This window comes from Schistocerca gregaria, chromosome 8 (assembly GCF_023897955.1).
Source record: "Schistocerca gregaria isolate iqSchGreg1 chromosome 8, iqSchGreg1.2, whole genome shotgun sequence".
In the NCBI taxonomy this organism is placed as follows: Eukaryota; Metazoa; Arthropoda; class Insecta; order Orthoptera; family Acrididae; genus Schistocerca; species Schistocerca gregaria.
In genome coordinates, this window is record NC_064927.1 from 320477858 (window position 1) to 320504002 (window position 26145).

The window sequence follows — 26145 nt, forward strand, 5'->3', positions numbered from 1 at the left end:
TTATCCACTAAAATACTGACACCTGTAATTTGTGATTGAATAATCAGTATTAATTCCTTAGGCTGATCTACACTCTGTTTCAAAGTATTCATTCCCTGTCTTACATTATTGTATTCAGTAGTGTACACTTCTTCCAAAGATTCTAAGTTTTCAGTAGGTTCTGATTCTACATTATTACATTTGGCATCCCCTTCCTGGGACAATGAATTCACGGTGTTCTTATTTCAATTTCCAGGAGTGTATAATGGCAAGACAGAGATTTAGGAACCAGGTTTTAAGTTGTAAGACATTTCCAGGGGCAGATGTGGACTCTGACCACAATCTATTGGTTATGACCTGTAGATTAAAACTGAAGAAACTACAAAAATGTGGGAAATTAAGGAGATGGGACCTGGATAAACTGAAAGAACCAGAGGTTGTACAGAGTTTCAGGGAGAGCATAAGGGAACAAATGACAGGAATGGGGGAAAGAAATACAGTAGATGAAGAATGGATAGCTTTGAGGGATGAAGTAGTGAAGGCAGCAGAGGATCAAGTAGGTAAAGAGACGAGGGCTAGTAGAAATCCTTGGGTAACAGAAGAAATATTGAATTTAATTGATGAAAGGAGAAAATTTAAAAATGCAGTAAATGAAGCAGGCAAAAAGGCATACAAATGTCTCAAAAATGAGATCGACAGGAAGTGCAAAATGGCTAAGCAGGGATGGCTAGAGGAGAAATGTGAGGATGTAGAGGTTTATCTCACTATGGGTAAGATAGATACTGCCTACAGGAAAATTAAAGAGACCTTTGGAGATAAGAGAACCAATTGTATGAACATCAAGAGCTCAGATGGAAACCCAGTTCTAAGCAAAGAGGGAAAGCAGAAAGGTGGAAGGAGTATATAGAGGGTCTATACAGGGGCGATGTACTTGAGGACAATATTATGGAAATGGAAGAAGATGTAGATGAAGATGAAATGGGAGATATGATACTGTGTGAAGAGTTTGACAGAGCACTGAAACACCTAAGTTGAAAAAAGGCCCCGGGAGTAGACAACATTCCATTAGAACTGCTGACAGTCTTGGGAGACCCAGTCCTGACAAAACTCTACCATCTGGTGAGCAAGATGTATGAGACAGGCGAAATACCCTCAGACTTCAAGAAGAATATAATAATTCCAATCCCAAAGAAAGCAGGTGTTGACAGATGTGAAAATTACCAAACAATCAGTTTAATAAGCCACAGCTGCAAAATACTAACATGAATTGTTTACAGACAAATGGAAAAACTAGTAGAATCCGACCTCGTGGAAGATCCGTTTGGATTCTGTAGAAATATTGGAACACGTGAGGCAATACTGACCCTACGACTTATCTTAGAAGCTAGGTTAAGGGAGGGCAAACCTACGTTTCTAGCATTTGTAGACTTAGAGAAAGCTTTTGACAATGTTGACTGGAATACTCTCTTTCAAATTCTGAAGGTGGCAGGGGTAAAATACAGGGAGCGAAAGGCTATTTACAATTTGTACAGAAACCAGATGGCAGTTATAAGAGTCGAGGGACATGAAAGGGAAGCATTGGTTGGGAAGGGAGTGAGACAGGGTTTTAGCCTCTCCGCGATGTTATTTAATCTGTATATTGAGCAAGCAGTGAAGGAAACAAAAGAAAAGTTCAGAGTAGGTATTAAAATTCATGGAGAAGAAATAAAAACTTTGAGGTTCGCCGATGACATTGTAATTCTGTCAGAGACAGCAAAGGACTTGGAAGAGCAGTTGAACGGAATGGATAGTGTCTTGAAAGGAGTATATAAGATGAACATCAACAAAAGCAAAACGAGGATAATGGAATGTAGTGGAATTAAGTCGGGTGATGTTGAGTGTATTAGATTAGGAAATGAGACACTTAAAGTAGTAAAGGAGTTTTGCTATTTGGGGTGCAAAATAACTGATGATGGTCGAAGTAGAGAGGATATAAAATGTAGACGGGTGATGGCAAGGAAAGCGTTTCTGAAGAAGAGAAATTTGTTAACATCGAGTATAGATTTAAGTGTCAGGAAGTCATTTCTGAAAGTGAAACTTCCTGGCAGATTAAAACTGTGTGCCCGACCGAGACTCGAACTCGGGACCTTTGCCTTTCACGGGCAAGTGCTCTACCAACTGAGCTACCGAAGCATGACTCACGTCCGGTACTCACAGCTTTACTTCTGCCAGTATCCGTCTCCTACCTTCCAAACTTTACAGAAGCTCTTCTGCGAAACTTGCAGAACTAGCACTCCTGAAAGAAAGGATATTGCGGAGACATGGCTTAGCCACAGCCTAGGGGATGTTTCCAGAATGAGATTTTCACTCTGCAGCGGAGTGTGCGCTGATATGAAACTTCCTGGCAGATTAAAACAGTGTGCCCGACCGAGACTCGAACTCGGGACCTTTGCCTTTCTCGGGCAAGTGCTCTACCAACTGAGCTACCGAAGCACGACTCACGTCCGGTACTCACAGCTTTACTTCTGCCAGTATCCGTCTCCTACCTTCCAAATTTTACAGAAGCTCTTCTGCGAAACTTGCAGAACTAGCACTCCTGAAAGAAAGGATATTGCGGAGACATGGCTTAGCCACAGCCTGGGGGATGTTTCCAGAATGAGATTTTCACTCTGCAGCGGAGTGTGCGCTGATATGAAACTTCCTGGCAGATTAAAACTGTGTGCCCGACCGAGACTTGAACTCGGGACCTTTGCCTTTCGCGGGCAAGTGCTCTACCAACTGAGCTACCGAAGCACGACTCACGTCCGGTACTGCAAGTTTTGCAGAAGAGCTTCTGTAAAGTTTGGAAGGTAGGAGACGGATACTGGCAGAAGTAAAGCTGTGAGTACCGGACGTGAGTCGTGCTTCGGTAGCTCAGTTGGTAGAGCACTTGCCCGCGAAAGGCAAAGGTCCCGAGTTCGAGTCTCAGTCGGGCACACAGTTTTAATCTGCCAGGAAGTTTCATATCAGCGCACACTCCGCTGCAGAGTGAAAATCTCATTCTGCATTTCTGAAAGTATTTGTATGGAGTGTAGCCATGCATGGAAGTGAAACATGGACGATAAATAGTTTGGACAAGAAGAGAATAGAAGCTTTCGATATGTGGTGCTGCAGAAGAATGCTGAAGATTAGATGGGTAGATCACATAACTAATGAGGAAGTATTGAATAGGATTGGGGAGAAGAGAAGTTTGTGGCACAACTTGACCAGAAGAAGGGATTGGTTGGTAGGACATGTTCTGAGGCATCAAGGGATCACCAATTTAGTATTGGAGGGCAGCGTGGAGGGTAAAAATCGTTGAGGGAGACCAAGAGATGACTACACTACGCAGATTCAGAAGGATGTAGGTTTCAGTGGGTACTGGGAGATGATGAGGCTTGCACAGGATAGAGTAGCATGGAGAGCTGTATCAAACCAGTCTCAGGACTAAAGACCACAACAACAACAACATTTGGCATCAAATTTAGTTTTTAAAGCACCCATGCCTTTGCACAGATTACTAGATTTTTTGCTTTGAGCATCTACTTTGACATTGCATCTAATGCTGCATATTGACCTTTGAAATGAGCACTTAAAGCTTCACTCTGGGCTTTGAAGTGAGCGTCTAATTTAGCATTTAAAGTTTTGATCAGATTTACTAACTCAGACCAATCAGGCCCTTCTTTATTAATTCTCATAGCCATGGCTGGTTCCGACTTCTCTCCAACTTATTGTATACTGTCCATGCTTCTGTAGACTTTAGCTCTCGTGATCATTTAATAATAATTATATTTATACCAACTATACAGTAAAAGTTCACCCCACAGTAGTTTGTAACACTTCTTATGAGAGTAATTAAGTTTTTATTTCACACTCACCCAGCATAGAATTCTAGCTGTGTTGGTGAGTGGATCTATAATCAGTGGCGTCGAATGTTGGTTTCAGCATCGGTGAGCGTATGTGGAATCAGCACCAGTGATCAGCGACTGGTGCCGGCATCATCGGACTTAGGCTGGTTTCCACATCTGTGTCTCCGCGATGTGGGTGAGAGCCAATTCCTCCCCACACCGGATCTTCTTCGATGAATTATTCTCATCATATTTCTTCTTAGTCTAGTACATCAGAATCTTCTCTCTTTTCTTTTAGCATTGTATCTTTCTTATGTCTTCTCTTTTACTGCATTTATTACTTTTCACCATTTGAACTTTTAGGCCGAATCCAATTCCAGGAAACAGTTCTCTTGTCTTGTTATGCCTGGTTGCTATGGCAACACATCATATCTCCCCATTTTTTCGAATCTTTTTCACTGGTCACCACATTCTAACACTGTGCAATGGTAAGAAGCGGTGTGACTTTGGATTGGAAGCAAAATCCACACCTCTCTCACATCAGTTGACTTACTTGATATGCACAGCCTATCTTCTTCTCTGGATAGCCAGGTACGTTGATCTCCAAAACCTCCTTCTCCGAATAATAATGATGGTTATGGGAATTTATCAGACTCTCTCTCTCTTTCTCTTGCTCTTTCTACTCTTGAAATAAGTGGATACTCACAGAATACTTTTAGTTTAGCCTTGGTATATTTCAGTTTCCATTCACCACTTCTCACATAAATATTTGAATGTTTGCAAGTCAACTGATTCGTCTAGCATTAGATTCGATTAAATACATTTTTTAGCGTAGTTTTTGCAAGCACACAATTATGAACATGTTTTACTTCTAGCATTTCCAACACATGAAATACAATCAAACGCCTATAATCAACTGTTCATTTCTCTTTAACAATAATCACAGACACTGAAACAGCAAGGAATACTAGAAGATTACTTCTTTTACTTCCAATATGGCGTCTGTGCTCGTGACTCCTTTCCAGCCTGCACACACACAAACGTGTCATGCAGTATGTATGTTCTCTCACACTTATTTTTAAAATATCATGTGTTCGAGATGGTTGAAGGTTGAGTGGTTATGGAATTTATGCGGAAATTCTCGAAGCACCACAACATCTATCAGCGTTCTGTAGTGTAAGTGCCTGAGGGGAACAACACATAATGGCTGATGCACCCAGGCGTCAATAATAAGGGAATTTATTGAGTCTAATAAACAGTTTCCTGGAAAGTGGGTTGGCACTACTTGGTTAAGTCTGATAGTCAATCACAGAGGCACTGGAATGTCCTAGAGGGTAATCAATGCTGGTGGATGAGCATTTTCACATGTGGACGAAGTCCATGATGACACTGTCCTGTGATGTGGCAAGCTCAGAGATGTTTCAAAAACAAAGTCCCATTAAGAGGAGAGCTGTGGTGGGCTCTTGGCTGATGGACTGCTAGGTGCATTCAGCATAGAGCAATATACGTAGAGGACATGTGACAGACTGTAGAGTTCAGAACACGTGGTTGGCAGAAGAACTCTAATGGAGGAAATGCTAGGCACAGTGGGTATAAAGCCTGGAGTGTGAACTGACTGCAGTGCAGTCAGCCAGTGACCTAATTACCCGTCCAGTGGAAGAACCCAGCATATTTGTGTGTTGCTGCAGACTGTTTTCATCTGTGTTCCAGAGGAAGTGTTATTAATGGGCCAGAGCTATGCCAACCCACAGTACACAACTGTTTGGTTGGTGGCTATGTCACCAGTGGATACAGCACCTACCCTTCAAGATCCTCCCATGGAAAAATCTAACTTACTTAAATGACACACTAGACCCAGTCCTTTTTGTTTCACTGGATCAGATGACAGCCACACAAAGTGGTCATGTAATTATGGAACACCTGCTTGACTATGTGAAAATATACTGGACTGAACACTGCCACTGACTTATTATCATAGGAACTTCCACATCATCTGTCTGTGTAACTATAACAATAACAAGTACTATGCACTGTCACTTCAAATGTAGAATTGGTTAAATCCCACCCTTACTTTTCTTCAACCTGTGGATCCATAGTAGTTATGTCGGCACCAGTGAAGAAGTGACTTAATCTCAGCGAGTGAGGTGAAGTTGTGCAAAAAGGAAAAATCAAGGGGAAACCTAGAAACCGTATGTTTCAGCACCACAAGAGTAAGATGTGTATGTAATATAAAAAGGGAAGAAGGACATGCCAAGGGGGAAAGTTATGCAAGAAGTGTTTACTCTGAATTGGTGCAGGAAAATGTAAAATGTAGAACAATGATGGCCATATCAGTGCCTCTGATACAGCTAGACCATTAAACAGCAACATGGTGGGCCAGATTGATCTTAGAAGGGAGAAAATGTAATGTTACAAAACTCTACCATGGTCCAGAGTTTAACCAGGCTGCCATTTGCCATTAGCAGCTGCAGACAGAGACCTGTTGATGCAGAAATCTTGCACTGTTGAGCCAATTTCATATTGAGCTCCTTCTGAGTGACAATATTTGCACATGGAACACTGGTCCCTTTTGAGATACCTTGACACAACACGGAAACCTGGCTTGCCCACATCAGCAGAACTAGGCAAATGTGTTTAAACTGCTGGAGCCAGACCATTTTCATTCAGTACAGCTGAGCCACCTAATGGTGATCATCCTGTCTGCTGCTGCCAAGTGGTCTGTGACATACAGTGTGGTTCAGCCAGCTTAGCACTGCCATTCCTCAGACTGTGGGGTCTGTGTTCAACACCCAGGTCAGTCCCGAGGGGCAAGCCTGTCTCTCCCTGGCCCCCGGTTACTTCTCTACTGTCATGATGTAGCCAATAGCCACCCGCTGCAATGCACAGATAGTGAAAGCCATATGTTGCCTCAAGGAATGCATGCGTCAGTGTGCTCAGGTACTAGGGTCACCATGTGCTGTCTGCAGTCTGCTGCAGACAAACTGCTCTGCATCTTTTTTATGATGGTTGGAGAAGGGATTTTTGTAAGTAGTTGGCTGCCTTCATTGTTTGCACCTCCACCCACATCCGGCAGGAAGCCACTTGCACACACCTTCCTGTTGACACCCAATCCAGTATAAACTGAATTATATGACTGGGATTTTTATTTCAAATAGTATGAAGCCTATAATACAAGAATTGTGCAGAACTGAAACTGATCCTGGGACACTCAAAAACACAGCTTCATCATCAAAAATAAGTACATTACTCTTTGAAAATACTTTGCTTTTCTTACTAATTTCAAGTTTGTTGTGCTAACATCACATGAAAGCAGCCATGGTGTCCAGTTGATAAAAGAAACTGTATTTCAAGCAGTAACATCAATATACAGAAGTGGAGATATGCAACTGATCTCTAGTTATAGACTTGTCCAGTCCTTCTCAGATATTCAAAAATATTTGAGAAAGTAGCTTACAATGGAATACTGAAACATGCTTTTGAGCACAACCATTTAACAAGAACTCAGTTTGGCTTCAGTAAAGACCTTGCTACAGAAAATGTATATGATCTCATCAACTCAATTCTAGAACTGAACAACAAAAGTTACTCTGTCAGCACTCTCTGTGATCTTGCCAAGGCCTTTGATTGTTTGAATCATGGAATTCTGCTGGGGAAACTAAAGGTGTGTGGCATTAATTGCCTTCCCTTTGTAAATTCAGAGTGGGGAAACATTAAACGTGCTGTACCATAAGATTCAGTAATTGGCACCCTCATATTCTTTGTCTACATAAATTATTTACCTGGGACATTGGACTTCTTCAGAAACTGTAACCTTTGCTGATGACACAAGTTTATTGATAAATGGTCCAAGCACATACATACCTGACAAAGCCAGGAGAATACTGGAACAGGCTTATAATTGGTTCACAGCCAATAATGTCCTGTATATTATCCTTATATTGTGCAGTGCTAAACAAATAAAAATGACTTGGAAGTGTCAGATGAAGACATCAGTGGACAGACACTGGATGAGGGACCATATGTGAAGTTCTGGGAATCCAGATGGATAATAAATTGAGATGGCACTAGCACATGGAGAAGTTAACAGAAAAAGATCAGTTCTGTCTGTTTTGCATTGTGTTGACCTGCAGATGGAATTGCTTGTATGCTTTCATTTAATTCTGTCCTTTGGTACAACTAATAGGGCATTAGAGCTTAACTCAAAAAAGTATTTATTTTAAAGAAGTGTACAAAAAGATTATTATGTCAAGTTTATAACCACATATCTTGCAGAAGACACTGCAAGACAGGGATTCTTACACTTACACGCAGATACCTGTATCTCCTAATGGTATTTCTGCATTATTACAAGAGTGAATATAATATTTCTGTATGCATCTCTCTCTAGGACTCAGACAGTAAAAGTCTTGCAACACGTTTTCAGTTGGACATCATGCAAGAGGTTAAACATCTCAAACATTTAATAATGAGGAAAAGAATGCCTCATTAATTACTCCTTGTATAATATATTGTATAACTTGATACATTTCCCACCAAAGAAGGCTCTCCTTCAAGATGTGATTTATGGAACACAGTGTTTGAATGACTCAAAATGAACAACTGTTTTATATAACTCCAAATAATTTCCAGAAATTAGGTTTACAGTTCCATATACTGGAATGAGATATTCACTCTGCAGTGGAGTGAGCACTGATATTAAACTTCCTGGCATATCAAAACTGTGTGCAGACTGAGACTCAAGCTTCTGTGAAGGTTGGAAGGTAGTAGATGAGGTACTGGCAGAAGTAAAGCTGTGAGGATGGGGCGTGAGTGGTGCTAGGATAGCTCAGATGGCAGAGCACTTGCCCATGAAAGGCAAAGGTGCCGAGTTCGAGTCTCAGTTTCTTCACACAGTTTTGATCTGCCAGGAAGTTTCAGTTCCATATACTGTTTGATAATCTTTTATGTAATACAAAACTGTAGAAATTTTTGACTATTTTACGAATTTGAATTCAGGGTATGGAAAGAGTCTCTTTTTTATGTTTGCATTGTTTGCAACTGTAGTAACATTAAATTACGTGAAAGAATACATTTCAAGACATGTACTGAGGTCATAAATTAAAAGTACTCTTGTCAAATGATTTGACAGAAGCTTTTGTTATATGCTTAAGTGAACATTATTTGAGTGGTGATAGATTTTTGGTTACAAAACTACTACGATTCACACTACCCTCATTATTCTGTAGGATAACCTCAGCCCATGATGGAACATGCATTTTTATTAGAAGCAACACGAAACATTGCTGTATAATATCCTTGGAGATACTGTTGACCAGGCTTACTTTGGTCCTTGCAGGGTTACTTTGGGCCAACACCAAAAAAGAGATTTAAATTTTTGTGCTGAACAAACAGGACAAGATGTATTGGTATTTTTGGGTTTAAAATATATTTTATACCCTACTTGAGGGTATCTTAACAGTTTTGGGTAACTAAAATTTTTATCATTGGCAACACTGGACTTTTTGTAAAGCTTTGTTCTGATTAGTTTACCTCCAAACTTTTCATCGTGGACAAATTAATTAACAAGGTAAAAATAAGGAAAGTGTCAAAATATCATACTTCGTAATCTATTAGCAATGTGTGATAATTGTTTTTCCTTATTCTTTTTTTAAACAGTACATGTTTAACTTCTTGTAAACTTCACATAAAAACTAGTTTTTTAGGACTACTTTGTACCAGGCCTAATTTGGACTAAAATAGCCCCATCAATTTACAAATACTTTTTTTATCTTCCACATGAAAACAAAAATATTTTTAATAAAATTGTTGTGTATGTTACTGTTGTGCAATATTATTTTGGTTGTTTTTGTTCCAGTTGCTGATCGCAGAATGATGAGGACCTACAAGAGAAAGCCAGGTTCAAGAAAGTACACTCACTATACTGCTGAGACCTTGGAAGCTTGTTTGAAGGACATACAAAGTGGAGTAAGAACACAATGAAGTGCAAGTCAGTATTACGACGTAACTAGAAGCGCAATAATAAATAAGCTTAAAACCTATGTGTTACTGGTACCGGTAGGCCTACCTACAAAAAAACATGACCAACCTACAGTCTTCAGTCAAGAAGAAGAACAAACCTTTGAAGCTCATTATGACAAGTTAGCTACATTTGAATTTCTTGTCACTGATCGTGATCTAAAATACTCCATAAAATACTATCTTGACAAACAGGGGCATACAGTAAAGAGTTTTAAGAACAACTTTCCGGGTCCTGATTGGGAAACACCACTGGCTCCGGACCTAGAATCATTAAAATGTAACTTGAAAGAAGGTGACTTTGTTATAGGCTTGTGTGAAGGAAACTACTATCCATGTTTGATGACAAAACTGTATAATGGGGGAGAGTCAAGCCCTACAGTAGACTGTATGAGGAAGACAAAAAAGTCCTGGAAGTGGCCTGACAAAAAGGATATTCTTGTTTGTGAGTGGACTGACATGAAGTAAAAAATCAACTCTCACAATCTCATGAAACAAGGACACTTTAATGTTCCTGAGATGGCTGATTTTGAGTTGGTATAAGAAATTACCATTAAAAAAGTCTGTAGAATAAAAATAAAGATTTTTCATGTTTTACAAATCAAATCTAAAATTTTATTTTCTTTATAGGTATTTAAATAAGTAAATATTTTTTTTTGCTACTCTGTTTTGTCATTTCATTACCTGATGGTTGTGTAAGGAGTTACAATGTCCCAACATGTGATTTGTATTCAATTTGTGTTAAAATAAGTGAGTGGTCCAAAGTAGGCCCGAACAGGAGTTACTTTGTTCCAACATTTAAAAAATAGTAAAAAAATAAAAAAAAGATAATTTATTTAAAGAAATGTGATACACTTTATTTCTTTACACTTTGTTAATTTGTTAAAACTCAATTTTGACATTGAAAATACATTTATTATGTTTTTTATTATTTAATATGCTTTCACTGATCAAATATTAAATGCTCTGAATAACCGGACATCACCCATTGGTATTTTTTGTGATCTCTCAAAGGCCTTTGATTGTGTAAATCATGGAATTCTTTTAGATAACCTAAATCATTATGGTTTGAGTGGGGCAGTGCACAAATGGTTTAATTCATACTTAACTGGAAGAATGCAGAAAGTTGAAATAAGTGGTTCGTGTAATGTTAAAACAACAGCTGATTCCTCAAACTGGGGTGCTATCAAGCACGGGGTCCCACAGGGTTCGGTCTTAGGTCCTTTACTGTTCTTGATATACATTAATGACTTACCATTCCACATTGATGAAGATGCAAAGTTAGTTCTTTTTGCTGATGATACAAGTATAGTAATAACATCCAAAAACCAAGAACTAAGTGATGTAATTGTAAATGATGTTTTTCACAAAATTATTAAGTGGTTCTCAGCAAACGGACTCTCTTTAAATTTTGATAAAACACAGTATATACAGTTCCGTACAGTAAATGGCACAACTCCAGTAATAAATATAGAATTTGAACAGAAGTCTGTAGCTAAGGTAGAATTTTCAAAATTTTTAGGTGTGTCCATTGATGAGAGGTTAAACTGGAAGCAACACATTGATGGTCTGCTGAAACATCTGAGTTCAGCTACGTATGCTATTAGGGTTATTGCAAATTTTGGTGATAAGAATCTCAGTAAATTAGCTTACTATGCCTACTTTCATTCACTGCTTTCGTATGGCATCATATTCTGGGGTAATTCATCGTTGAGTAGAAAAGTATTCATTGCACAAAAACGTGTAATCAGAATAATTGCTGGAGCCCACCCACGGTCATCCTGCAGACATCTATTTAAGGATCTAGGGATCATCACAGTAACCTCACAGTATATATATTCCCTTATGAAATTTGTTGATAATAATCCAACCCAATTCAAAAGTAATAGCAGTGTGCATACCTATAACACCAGGAGAAAGGATGATCTTCACTATGCAGGGTTAAATCTGACTTTGGCACAGAAAGGTGTAAATTATGCTGCCACAAAAGTCTTTGGGCACCTACCAAACAGCATCAAAAGCCTGACAGATAGCCAACTAACATTTAAAAATAAATTAAAAGAATTTCTAGATGACAACTCCTTCTACTCATTGGCTGAATTTTTAGATATAAACTAAAAAAAAAAAAAAAAAAAAAAAAAAAAAAGAAAAGAAAAACTTAATCATTGGTGTCATGCAATATTTTGTGTAATGTAATTTCTTGTACAGACATCTTTTATTAACCTGACACATTCCACATCATTACGAAGTGTCGTATTCATGATATATGGAACAAGTATTAATCTAATCTAATCTAATCTGAAAACATGAAAACCAGGCCCAAAGTAACCCCAGCTGACACACTAGGTAACGAAAAAGATTTTGAAATTTCAGCTACAGAAGTAATTTCACTGAAAATAATAACAACTCCTCTTAACAGAAACCCAGATTGTGAATTTACATATATTCATACAGAAACTATACAGTGCACTAAGTAAACTTAAAGCTAAGAAAAAATCTAATAGTATGTGGTGATTTTAATATAAGTTTCCAAAAAAAAAAAAAAAAAAAAAAAAAAAAACAGACAAAAAGTAAAATCCATGACCATTTTGTCAATGTGTCCATTGCAGCCCACTATAAACTCTCCCACTAGAATTACAAAAACCACACATGTAGGCCTACCACTATTGATCAAATATTTATAAATGCAGAAAATAATGACTCCCAGGTAGTAACTGTAAATGCAGGATTTAGTAACTGAAATGGACAGTATACTGCTTTCCATACAATACATATAACCACACAGCAGACAGAATTAGTCAAAGGATGACAAATCCTCAGTGAACAAATTATAGGCATCATTAGACAACTGTTAGCAAAGGAAACATGGAATGCAATATATGAGTAAGGCAGTACAAGTGAGAAGTCCAACAGATTGCGGAAATATTTACTAACTAGTATGAAAGTGCATTGCCAGTGAAGAAACACAGACTAGTGTCTAAAAACAAAAACAAGCCTTGGATAACAGCTGGAATTAACATCTCAAGCAAAAAGAGAAAAGGTCCTTGTATTATTAAGACACAGCAGGTGGTTGATGAATTTCATGCATACTACAGGAAATACAAGATAATGCTTAAAAAATTGTTAATAAAGAAAAAATGAAGGTAAATGACCTTTATGCACAATCTGTTGGAAACAAGACAAAAGCTATATGGAAAGTCATGAACCAAAAGCCAGGTAATGCCATTTCCTGAAATATCAATGTCAAGTTATGTTAAGATGAAGAGAAAATGACAGACTCAGGGAAAGTAGCAAATATCTTCAATAAATATTACAAATGTAAGTATGCAACTAATCAGTAAGATTAACTCAAGTAATCAAAATGCAACAACAGCATCAATTAAGATCAAGAGCACTGCTAACTCATTGTATCTGTACCCAATGAGTGAAGAAGAACTTCTGACCATCATAAAAAACTTAAAAATTAAACAGTCTTTGGGAGTAGATGGTATACCTGATAAAATAATAAAAATATGTAGTGAACTCATTGTAAAACCACCCAGAAAATCGAAACCAATATACAAAAAAGGAAACACAGAAAATGTTGACTATTGCAGACCAATCGTGCTATTTAGTAAGCTGAAGGTTGGAGGGGGAGAAGGGAAAAGAATGGAAAGGAACTACTGATGTCAGCTGCATCAGGAATTTATGTGGAATAAACGGTGATGAGTGGAAATGTGTACAGGACTGGGATTCAAACCCAAGATCTCCTGCTTATTAGGCAGTTGCATTAACCACTGAGCCATTCGTATATGTGTTCATTGCAATTGCACAGACTGTATCGGCACACCTCTCACCCGACCCACATTCCCAGCTAGCACCACCTGTCTGTAGTCCCTGATCATGTTCTCCATGCTTGTTACTTTGAGAGGTTGAACATAAATGTGTGTCTGCACTGAAGATGGTGGATTCATTGCCAATTGTTGTGAATAAATTATATGAAAGCATGGTGTTTGTATCTGTTCTTTCAGACATTTCCACAATAAACTTACAGGCTTTGTGCCAAAATACCAAATTCTGTGAAGATCACTATAATGGGCTTAGAAAGTCTTACTCAACCAACAATGCTGCCTATATATTCCTGAATGAAATATACCGGAAAGTAGCCTATAGTGAATATATTAATAGTGTGTGCCTTGACTTGTTGAAGGAATTAAGTATTGTAGATCATGCGGTACTACTCCAGAAATTAAATCAACTGGGGCTCAGGGGCACATCTAGTGATGGAGTCAGGTCACACCTTTGTGGACTTAAACAAGGAGTGGAAATACAACACAATGAGGCAACAAAATTTCAAATCATTACTTAGATTACCAAGAGATCAAATATAATGTTCCTCAAAGATCAATCCTGGAACCAGTGCTATTCCTCATACAAGTAAATGACCTAAAAATAAACATATATTGTTGAAATGCTTATCAGTTTGCTGATGACACAAGCTTTCGTATGTATGAGGAAGTGTAACAAAGACAATAGGTACCACAGTGGAATGGTTTACACATTAAAAGCTAATCATAAATTGAGAAGAACTGTATCACTCAAAATTCATAGTGTCAAGGGAAAGATCCCACAAACTTTAAATATCCAGTTGTCAACAAATCTGCAAATAGAACTGACAAGACAAAGTTTCTTGGGCTCTATGTGATGAGGGGCCTTGAAAGGTGCTGCAGTAAAGACTGCTTCAAAAGTGTATACTATGCAATTGTTCAGTCACTTCTGAGGCATGGAGTCATTTCCTGGAGAGCTTCTCCAAACAACACAAAGCTATTAAAAAAAAAAAAAAATCCTAATAATCACAGAAGGTAACACAAATAGAAAATCTTGCAAGCCACTCTTAAAGAATCTGCAGATCCACCAATTCCATGTCTGCATGTGTACCAATAAAATAGCTAATGGAAGTGATGAGCCAATGCAATGCAATAATATCAAATTGGGAAACTGAAGCAGCAAGCTGAACCACAGTATTCATAAAGCAGTATGCCACTGAAAATCCCACACTTGTTCTAAAAAAAGAAGACGTATACACCCACAATGCAAAACAAAAAAAATGAATCTCCAAATGCACAGAAAAAAAAAGTCTGACAAAATAGCACTTTGCATCTTTGAAAAAAAAATATTTAGAAAATTATCAGATAACATACAGTCAATCAACAGCGTTATTGATGAATTTCTTAGCAGAACAGATTGACACGTCAATGTTATTAATAATATCTAAGACTTACCAAGCGGGAAAGCGCCGGCAGACAGGCACATGAACAAAACACACAAACACACACACAAAATTACGAGCTTTCGCAACTGGCAGTTGCTTCGTCAGGAAGGAAGGAAGGAGAGGGAAAAATGAAAGGGTGTGGGTTTTAAGGGAGAGGGTAAGGAGTCATTCCAATCCCGGGAGCGGAAAGACTTCCCTTAGGGGAAAAAAAAAAAAAAAGGACAGGTGTACACTCGCACACACACACACACATATCCATCCGCACATACATATGGATATGTGTGTGTGTGTGTGCGAGTGTACACCTGTCCTTTTTTTTTTTTTTCCCCTAAGGGAAGTCTTTCCGCTCCCGGGATTGGAATGACTCCTTACCCTCTCCCTTAAAACCCACACCCTTTCATTTTTCCCTCTCCTTCCTTCCTTCCTGACGAAGCAACTGCCAGTTGCGAAAGCTCGTAATTTTGTGTGTGTGTTTGTGTGTTTTGTTCATGTGCCTGTCTGCCGGCGCTTTCCCGCTTGGTAAGTCTTGGAATCTTTATTTTAATATATTTTTCCCATGTGGAAGTTTCTTTCTGTTTTATTAATAATATCACATGATGTGAATATTGCATACAATCTGACTTCTGTGCAAATTTTGTGCAGTAATGTGATCATTGTAAATAAGTTCTGTAAAATGCTTTTATTTAATTCTTTTAATTTGATGGTGCATGGTTACAATAACCTAAGAACTACCATTTATACCTTAGTGTATGGAACATTTAATATTTGGTGACAAAATAAATATAAATACGCTTAAGATTTTGTTGTTATGTTACTGATTACACATTCACAAAAGCTGTTTTGTTTGTGATCTATGGATAGTACATTCACTTATCTCATCTTATTTTGTAAATATTTATTGTGTATTCTTGTTTTCTGATATGATCCACATCCCAGAGGATCTTCACACTGTGGATCTATTGGAATGAAAAGTAAATCTAATCTAATCTAGTATTGCAGGATTCAAAGCTGCAGTGAACACATACCTACAAGTAATTGACCATTGCTTCTATGGCCTGGAAGGTTTTTTGATAGCTAATGCTGTACCAGTACCAATAATATAACAATATTATCCACTGAAACAATAGCAGCAATATAACCACTGAACCAGTAGTAATAATGTACAAATAAACTGTATTGTAACCATAAGTAATTAGTGATGTTTTACAATGACAGAGACAATATTGTGTTAAATGATGTTCAACATGTTACTGCACATTCTATGTACTCACATGATTTCATAGACAAACAAAAATACCAGATATTTTAATGTTTTATGTGTACTGGTGCAGTGACTAAATCTGCATATGGGTCGCACTTTTCTCATTCTAGATATAAAACCCACCATGTCTGATTGGGAAAGTACCTTGCCCTATCAATTGACCATTGCTGGACCCTTACCCGATCACTTGAGCTAGTACCAGCTACCTTCCCTGTGCAGTGTTTTTGACTCTCTTTGTATGTGTTTGGAGCTGAGTCAGAGCACTCAAATTTGATTTGTCACCTGATATATTGTGTGTTAATTTACCTTTAATGTAACTCAGTTGCTATTAATTATCTTCTTTATGTGTTTTGCAGTTGTTATTAGTTGAAGGAAAAATGATATCTACTGTAATTATGAAATGACATCAACATTTCATTGACTGTCTTATATTTGTTTCAGTGGGCGTACAGTCCACAAAAACTAAGTGGCATTTCATTTTAGAGCTTCCTTTGTTTGTTGCTCATTACATTCTTGGAGAAAGTGTGTGCTCCTTGGCAGTCAAGACACTGCCAAGCCACAACGTGAAAACATAAATCGCTCCTTGTGATTAGTCACACTGCACACTTCTCCATTCATCTCTGCACAAACATGAAACAAGATGACCTCACACAGTATGTTTTTTGCAACTTATTCTCTACCTAATATTAATTTACTATTTTATCTTGATCATCTTTCCTTGTCATAAACAGGCAGTGGGGAAAGTCGTTTGCCTAAATGGCATTAACACCAGAACTCAATTATTGGTTCACCACTGTCATGATCTGTCATAATCCCATACCATAATATTCCTTACACTCATCATCCCATAGCCCTTCCATATCTCTGCCAATGACCTAAACACAAAATCAATACTTATAGCAGTTGGTTTGTGGTGATGATAGACAATGGTGCACAATATCACTGATCACTGGCAAGCCTTGGGTAACTGTAAGGTTAATGCTGTACAATTTTTAAAAAAACTAGAAAAGATGCATATTATCTATTTTTAATGCCATCACTGCTCTCAGCTTACTCTTCTTCACTTACCATATACTGCCTGAAGATCATAACAGTGGCAACAAACTCTAGTCACTATATCTAGCCAAGGAGATGTTACAAAGTGGGGAGATGTGCAGTAGTAGTTGATACTGTATGTAAATCATCTTTTCTCTGTCATGACTAAAGAGCTATTGCCTACAACAGTGCAAAATCCAGGATGGAATAATGACAATATTACAAACAGGGTTGTTTTATTCAACATATAGCAAAGATGCTGAGTCACAGATAAGCACAACAAAGCTTTCAGTCAAACAGGCCTTCATCAGAATCAGATAACATACAGACACACACACTCATACAAATGCAAAACACATGCACCTGACCACAGTCTCTGGCTGCCAAGGCCAGACCATGAGCTGCAGTGCATGATGCAAAAAGCAACCTACTGTTAGTGGGGGCAAGGAAGAGGTTGGGGTGGAGAGGGGGCAGGGATAGTATGGTAGCACTGGTGGACAGTGAAGTGATACTTGTGAGAACATACAGGGATGAGGTGGGGAATGGGTAAGGCAGCTAGATGTGGTCAGGAGATTAGCCAGAGAGCACAAAGGACAGAGGGAGCGGGGTTGACAGTGGAAAGGGAGAGACGTAAAAAGACTCTGGGTGCATGCATTGATGGAACAGAGGGCTGTGTAGCACTGGAATTGGTCAGGGAAGGGTATAGGTGGGTAAATGACAATGAATAATGTAGGTTATATTGTAGGGAGAGTTCCCACCTGAGCAGTTCAGAAAAGCTGGTGTTGGTGGGAAGGATCCAACTGGAAAAGTTGTGAAGCAGTCATTAAAATAAGGAACATCACACTCTACAGTGTGCACAATAACTGGGTGGTCCAGCTGTTTCTCGGCCACAGTTTGTACGTGGCCATTCATGCAGACAGACAGCCTGTTGATTATCATACTCCCATAGAATGCAGCACAGTGGTTACGGCTTAGATTTTAGATCACGAAACTGGTTTCACAGATAACCCTGCCTTTGAAACCTGAGACTAGAACTCAGGACCTTTGCCTTTTTTGGGCAAGTGCTCTACCATCTGAATTACCCAAGCATGATTCATGATCCACTTTCACAATTTTACTTCACAGCAGCTCTCCTGCAGATCTTGCAGAACTAGCACTCCTTCAAGAAAGGAGACATGGCTTAGCCACAGCCTGGGGGATGTTTCCAGAATGAAATTTTCACTTTGCAGTGGAGCGTGTTCACTGATATGAAACTTCATGGTAGATTAAAACTGTGTACTGGGCTGAGAATTGGGTCTTAGTCCAGTACACAGTTTTGCCAGGAAGTTTCATATCAGTGCACAGGATAAGTATAGTAATTTGGTTAACAGTCTTTTTGTTCTGCCTATCTGTGACTCAGCATCTCCACTATATGATGAGTAACAACTATCCTACTCATAATATTGTCATTATTCCATCCTGGATTTTCCATTATTTGATTTTGCCTTACGATTTTCTTCCATCCCCTAACCCAGTGCTGTTTTCTTTTGTTACTCTCTTCTTAAACATAACTATACTCAGTGTCCATCCTTCTGTCTCTTCTTTTCTGCATTTAATTTGTTGCCTCCCAAACCACACTGCAGGCTCTATTTACAAGCCACATTGTATGACTGTATGAACTTATCAGCCGCACAGAACAGATGGCTACATGGCTGCACTGATTGTTGTTGTAGCATCTCATGTGCCATATTACTCCTGCTATTATCATTAATCCTAGACCTTCAAATTGATCACTCTTCCCGCATCACTCTCATGTATTTCCTCATGTTATTTTCTGAATATTCCTGTGTCACATGAACCTTTATCTCATTGACTTCTCCCCATCCCCCATTCCTTCTCATCTCTATTCCAATTTGCACATACTAACATCACTTAGTCTAGGCACATCTGCCATCCCTCTTCTTCACAGTTATACACCCACAGACATGCAACCCACATTACAATCTTTTTATTCATATTTTTCTTTGATCTCATAGTGTTTTCACATCAATTTCAGTTGGTTTTCACATTTCACTATTGTCCTACTCATCTGATTTCATCTTGTTTCCACATACATCAGCTATTTTATCCTTTTCATGATTTTTCCCACATGTTTGGATGTATTATTGAGAATTTTTATGGATGCATTTCTACATTATTTACATATATTTTAGCATACCAAGAAGTCCCTTCCACATAGCCTAGCCACCAATGGCTGTCGCATGTGTAGTGATGAGCAGTCCCTCTCGAAACATACCAAGGGTCTCACTGAGACCTTCACAGACCATAATTACCCTCACAACCTCGTAAAAAAAAGAATCTACCATCTCTTATAGTTCCAGCCAACCACCACCACCTCCCAAAACTCCACCACCCGGCCAGAGAGCAGCATTCTTCTCATGTCTCAGTACCATCCAGCACTGGAGCAACTGAATCACATTCTCCGACAGGATTCCGACTACTTCCCTGAAACGAGTAATGCCCCACCCACTATTCTTCCCACACCTTCTACAGAAGTATTCTTCCACCTGTGAAACCTACACAATAATCATCCATCCCTACACAATCCCTGCCCCCAACCCCTTGCCTCATGGCCCATCAAAGCAGGGCTACCTGTGAAACCAGTTATGTGGTCTACAAGCTAAGCTGCAACCGCTGTGCTGCAACTTTATGTGGACGTGACAAGCAATAAGCTGTCTGTCCTCATGAATGGCTACTGACAAGCTGTGGCCAAGAAACAGCGGGAGCACCCAGTTGCTGAGCACTCTGCATACCATGATTTTCTTAATTTCAATTACTACTTCACAGTTTGTCATCTGGATCCTTCCCATCAGATTAGCTTTTCTGAATTGTGCATTTAGGAACTCTCTCTGCAATATGTCCTATTTTCCTATAACCCTCCTGCCTCAATCTTCATTAGTCATTTTCATTTACCCATCTAACCCCTTCCCTGTTCCCCTTCCAGCATTAGATAGCCTTATGTTCCACCAATATCTCCACAGTCTTTTTAATTCTCTCCTTTTCTGTTGCTCCCTCCTCACCCTCCCCACCCCCTCTTCCACCCCTTGCCTTCTGTTTAAACTCATGGCTGCATCTAGCTACCCTACCCTCTCCCCACCACATACATGTATGCTCCCACATATAGCACTTTACTGTCCCCCGCCACTACCCCGCTATCCATCCCCTCCCCGCCTCAGCCTCCTTCTTACTGTAACACCCCAAGAAACCCGAAAACCCAAATAAGAATATCATTATAATTTAAAGTAGGGAACAGTGTTATCCTGACAGGTATGATAACTTTGACAATAATATAACACCTTAAAGTTCTGATGAACACCAATTTTAATAATTAATGAGTATGTCATGATATAAAGCTAGAAAGGAAGAAAGGTTATTTTTAATTAGCTATCAAACATCTAAGTAATAACTGTAAATCAGTATGGCAAAAGTTAAGTCCAAAGTAATATGTCAGTCAGAGATAACATTTATTGTGAAAGAGAGTTGTAAATATGGTGAAAAGGAAATTCAATGCGTCTACAATGTCTAGTTGTTAAAAAATTATTATTAGGTTAAATATATTTCAATTTAAATCTGTGTTTCATACTAGAATGTCGTGTTCCCAGATTGGCACAGCTTTACCACAGGAGACACGAAAGCGGTCGAAGACGTCCGTCTTCTGGTCGGCTCCTGATCGTTGTCAGAAGGAGGCTAGTTTTTGATTACGCTAAGACTTCTATTATTTGGAAAAGAACAACCCGGATTTCTTTACGCAATCAGTATTAATTTTATAATTACCTAAGGGACCTCTAACAATGAACAGTAAAAAAAATGCATTTGCAAATGAAATCATTAATAAATGGGGCAGCTATGAGTTGTATAGAAGACAAGGATGCCACAGTATTCTCTGCTGTAGTAAAGGCTGTTTGACATTTATAAAAATAATATGGCACGGAGGTTAAAAAAGTATAAAGGAAAAGAATAGAATAAGAAATCTGGTAAACACTAAATATATTCAAACAATTCTCACTAGAAAATTAGGGCTTATTAATAAACAATATAACTTACATAAGTGCTTTTCTAACTGTATGGTGCGATCAGATTTCAGCCGCCCTGTGCGGTATCCTTGGTTCACGTCTTTGACACAAATTACAGTCATTACTTTTCTCCTTCGTTAAAGACAATTCTTTATTAAATAAAAGTTATTATGCAGTAATGGACTATCTGAATTAAAACATGTAGTGAAATTAAAGTAGCCTGCATTGTAATACATGAGGAAATAATTAAAATATGAAATCCAAAATTTTACAGTACTATAAGAAAATTACATAAGGATGTAAAACTAATGTAACATACTTTAAAAATTTGTGTAAATATTAATTTTATGTGCATAATTTGTAGGTATATTGTATTGTATATGATTTTGCTGACGAAATCCACACAATGTAAATTGTTACATGGATTAATAAAGAAATCAAATCAAATCAAATCACTGTTCAACACCTTAACAACAATAACTTGCCCATTTACAGTTTCGAACATAAATTACTTGAATTTTATTAATCTTACTTTTCTAGCTTAAAGTCGACCTTCTTCTACATTTTCACATTACAAGCAGAAGTACATTAAAAATCTGAAGATCTACAAATGTTTTTTACTGTCATCTTTTATTTAGATCGAAGCGGAACGTCAGTTCAGCTTCTGTTAAAATGTTTCTTTGACTACGCAATCGATGTATTAGCTTCCGCGCTAGATGCGCATCTTTACAGTTCGTAAATTATATAAAACAAATGTCTTTCAAAGAATAGGTCTCATTTCATATAAGATAGGCGAATGTCTTTCCAAGGGTACTCACAGCTTTCATACTACAGAACTTCCAATAATATGACATCGCTTCCCGCGTGAGGAGTAATGATTCTGAAAGATCGTTACGACTCACGCGCAGTCGTAATATTATTGGATTCACGTATTTAGTGAATGAAGTATTTAAGGATCTCTCCTTGTAGGGATCAAAACAAACATAACATAAGGCGTATATACGTTTCACATTAAGTAGTCAAAACTAATCACAGTTGCTTGATCATTAACAAACTTGGTGGTGCCTTGATGCTATCATAAGTGGTCAAGGATTTAACATAGGTTCCTTCCTTTTTTTGCTTGTTCTCAAGAATTACTCTCATTCAATCAATAGAAACATTGAAATACTAACATAGATACAAATACAAATCAAATACACATGCAGATACATACATAAATATTGACAAGAAGAAAAAAAATCGATTCCAGTATTGGTGCAGTTCCACCAATTTTGAACAGAACATAAAAATTTATCAGTCTTTCTCGTAGCGATGTCGCTCTTCACTTTGTAGTTGGGAGTATTTCCCATTAACTTGGATGATTTTCACAGGGGAATTCTTTCATCATGTTTCACCTTCCACTGCACTAGAACTTTATTTTATTCTTTCTTTTTATTCTTTGCCCATGGACTCCAGCTGAAAATCCAGCTGAAAGTATTGGGTGTGTCATACAATAGGCTATTAACATCAAACTTGATTTCATTATATATAAATGAAACAAATAATTAAACAAAAATAGTCCATAATCATACAAAGGTATTACATGTCTCACATTAAATGTACACACAAATCCAAACAACATACAGAAATGATAATTTTTAAAGGTACATTTCAGTAATGATATAACATATTTTAAACACCATCTTAGTATTCACTCAAACTGTATATACATTTCTCTGTGAGATATAGTTTCAAATGGTTTTTAAAACATTTTAGGTCCGTTTCTTTTTTAATGATTTTGGGGAGTTTATTAAAACACCTTTTGCCTGCTTCTACTGGGGCAGTCATAGACAGTTGCAGATTTCTGTTCATCATGTAGTAATTTTCATTTTCTCTTCTACTGTGTTTGTGTACATCTTTATTTTGGAGATGTTTACCACTTGACCTTACTGCCATTATGCTTTGGTATATGTACAGTGAATATACTGTCATAATATTATAGTGTACAGAAGCTTGCCTACAGATCTGTCTTGGTGGTATTTTTGCAATGCATCTCACTGCCATTTTCCGAATTGTGAATATTCTTTTCAGGTAGCCAGCTTGGGCACATCCCCATATATGAACTGAATACGACAAATGTGGGAAGACAAGTCCATAATACATTGATCTGAGGACTTTATCATCCACAGTCTTAGCTGTTTTATGCATGATGAAGATCTGTTTGTTTATCTTCTTACACAGTGCATCTATGTGCTCCCCCCATGTCAAATGTTTGTCTATTTTAGTTCCTAGAAAATTTGTGCTGGTTACTTCTTTAATAGTCTTTCCATTTATATTATAATTTTCACTATGTTTGGTCTGAAATACTACATTCATTGTTTTAGACTGATTCATAAACAGGTTGTTTTGCATTAAATATTTATTTGCATTTTCGATAGTCAGGAGTGCTCCCTTCTCAAGCTCCTCCTTTGTGTCTGCTATGCAAATGATTGTTGTGTCATCAGCATACATTATAAGTTTCTGATTTATATAGCTAGGGAAGTCATTTACGTAGAGTATAAATAGTATTGGCCCAAGCACAGACCCTTGCGGCACACTGTGTTTAACTGTTTGTAATTCTGATCTGTAGTTTGTTATATTTCCCCCACTAGTATGTCTGATATCTGTGCATTGTTTCCTATTTGTAATGTATGATTTAAGTATGTCATAGCACTTTCCTCTAATTCCATACTGATATAATTTCATCATTAATTTTGAGTGGTTCACACAATCAAATGCCTTAGATAGGTCCATAAAGATCCCACAAGTCTTTTGTTGCCTGTCAAGTAAATTAAAAATGTGCTCAATTATAGCTGTTGATGCTGTTTTTGTTGACTTCCCTTCTCTGAAACCATGTTGTGATGATTGCAGTATACTATACTTTGTTATAAAACTTACAATTCTATTCTTTATTATCATTTCATAGATTTTAGCAAATGTTGAGATCAATAATATTGGCCTGTAATTTCCTAATTCATCCCTGTTCCCCTTCTTAAATATTGGCTTCACTTTACTTACATTCAGTGAATCTGGAAATATACCTTCTTCTATCGCAGCATTCAGCATGTGTGTCAATGGTTTTAATATACATTCTCTTCCTTCCTTTGTGAAATGTGATGTGACACCATCCAAGCCAGTTGAATGTTTAATTCTAAGTTGTTTTATTAGGTTTGACACTTCTGTATCTGTTGTAGGTATGAAAACCATAGTATGATTTGTATGTGGGGGGTTTAACAATTTACTTACTGCATTTGTTTTATTTTGACTTATTAATTCGTCTGCTACAGTAATATAATATCTGTTAAAAGTATTGGCTACTTCTAGAGGGTTTGCGTTGCTTTTCCCACTCATCAGTTGGCAGATGCCCTCTGGCCAATTTGTTACTTTTCCTCTCTCTTCATTAATGAACGACCATAAACTTTCTGAGTAGTTCTTTCCCTTACCTATAAACATCCTGATGAATGATGCTTTAGTTTCTCTGATAAAACTACAGTACTCTTTCTTTTTTTATATACAGTGTGTTGTAGGCCTCAGTATTTTTTTGTTTGGAGAGGTCATAATATACTCTCAGATTATTTCTGGAATGGATTACTTCTCCAGTCACCCAGCTTTTCTTTTTTTGTTGCTGTTTGACAAGCCTTTTAGTAACAGGACATGTAAAATCACAATAATAATTGAATAAAGAAAAAAACTGGTTCCATTTGGTGTTTGCATCTTTAGCTGCATATATTGTTTCCTAGTTTTCTACCTCTAACATCTTTTTTAGCAGATTTATGTTATGTGGGTAGTTCTGTCTTCTCATCTCCCATATCTTCTGCAGTGAATCACTAGTCTTTATATTTATGTCTATCGTGACTGCAAAATGGTCTGCTAATGTGGAGTTTATTACCTATGGGTCACAATAGCATGTAGGAATATTTGTTATTACATGATCAATTATAGTTTCACTATGCTTTGTTAGTCTGGTTGGTTTATCTATTTTTATTTTTAGATTGTATATGCACAATAAGTCCAGTAGGGTCTTAGTATTGTCTGTATTTTTACTCGTATCTATGTTCAGATTTCCTATAATGATCAAATAAGCATATGTTTTTGAGAGGTTATAATATTATAAAATGATAATATAATAGGATAGGGAATGAATGATAATAAAATGTTGGAATGTGTGGCTTTTTTTTAAATCGATGAATTAAAGAGATTAATTCTTTCGCATGAAGGACAAGCACAATAAACTAGGCATTGCCTGTAACGGGAAAGGAATCATTTTAGTTTATATTTATATAAATAAATCGTCTTCATAGTATTTTATGCGTACCAATTATTAATATTATGTCCGATCGCCGTCTCCTTGACTGTGGCCGTGTTGCTATATTCGGATCTTCGTAAATTTTCCGAAGTACACAGGTGGGCTTCCGTTCTTCTTATTGCATTACTACTTGAAATAATAATAACTCTCACAAATATTCTGTTAATAAAACACTACTATATTTCTATTCGATGCACATAGAAAATACACACAATGGCTTTCTGCAATTACTCGCTGAAAAAATGGCGGTTCTCACTCGTTCACTCACTGATCGAAACCTTCCTTCCAACAACTCGTACCAGAACAAAAACTGCTCTGTCTTTTAACATCTGAAAGTCAAAAATACCTGACGGTAGGCACAGGCTCTACGCTGGGCTACTACC

At 37.6% G+C, this 26145-nt stretch overlaps 1 protein-coding gene and 2 non-coding genes across 4 annotated transcripts in view; 1 reads left to right on the forward strand and 2 right to left on the reverse strand.

Moving 5' to 3' along the window:
- The window catches only part of LOC126284262 (uncharacterized), a 160379-nt gene extending 138494 nt beyond the window's left edge, over positions 1 to 21885 (forward strand). The window contains exons 5-6 of one of the 2 annotated variants that reach the window (XR_007551458.1): positions 9679 to 9810; positions 21028 to 21885. Coding sequence is in view for 1 of the 2 variants with exons in the window: in XM_049983071.1 (XP_049839028.1) it covers positions 9679 to 9685 (7 nt within the window). In the remaining variant the exon portion in view is untranslated. Of the gene's footprint in view, positions 1 to 9678; positions 10819 to 21027 lie in introns of those variants that run through there. The other variant, XM_049983071.1, reaches the window with a different exon arrangement.
- On the reverse strand, positions 2078 to 2152 carry Trnas-uga (transfer RNA serine (anticodon UGA)). Its single transcript has one exon. It is a non-coding gene; the product is annotated as a tRNA-Ser (tRNA).
- Positions 2378 to 2452, reverse strand: Trnas-aga (transfer RNA serine (anticodon AGA)). Its single transcript has one exon. It is a non-coding gene; the product is annotated as a tRNA-Ser (tRNA).
- Positions 21886 to 26145: the final 4260 nt, after the last annotated feature.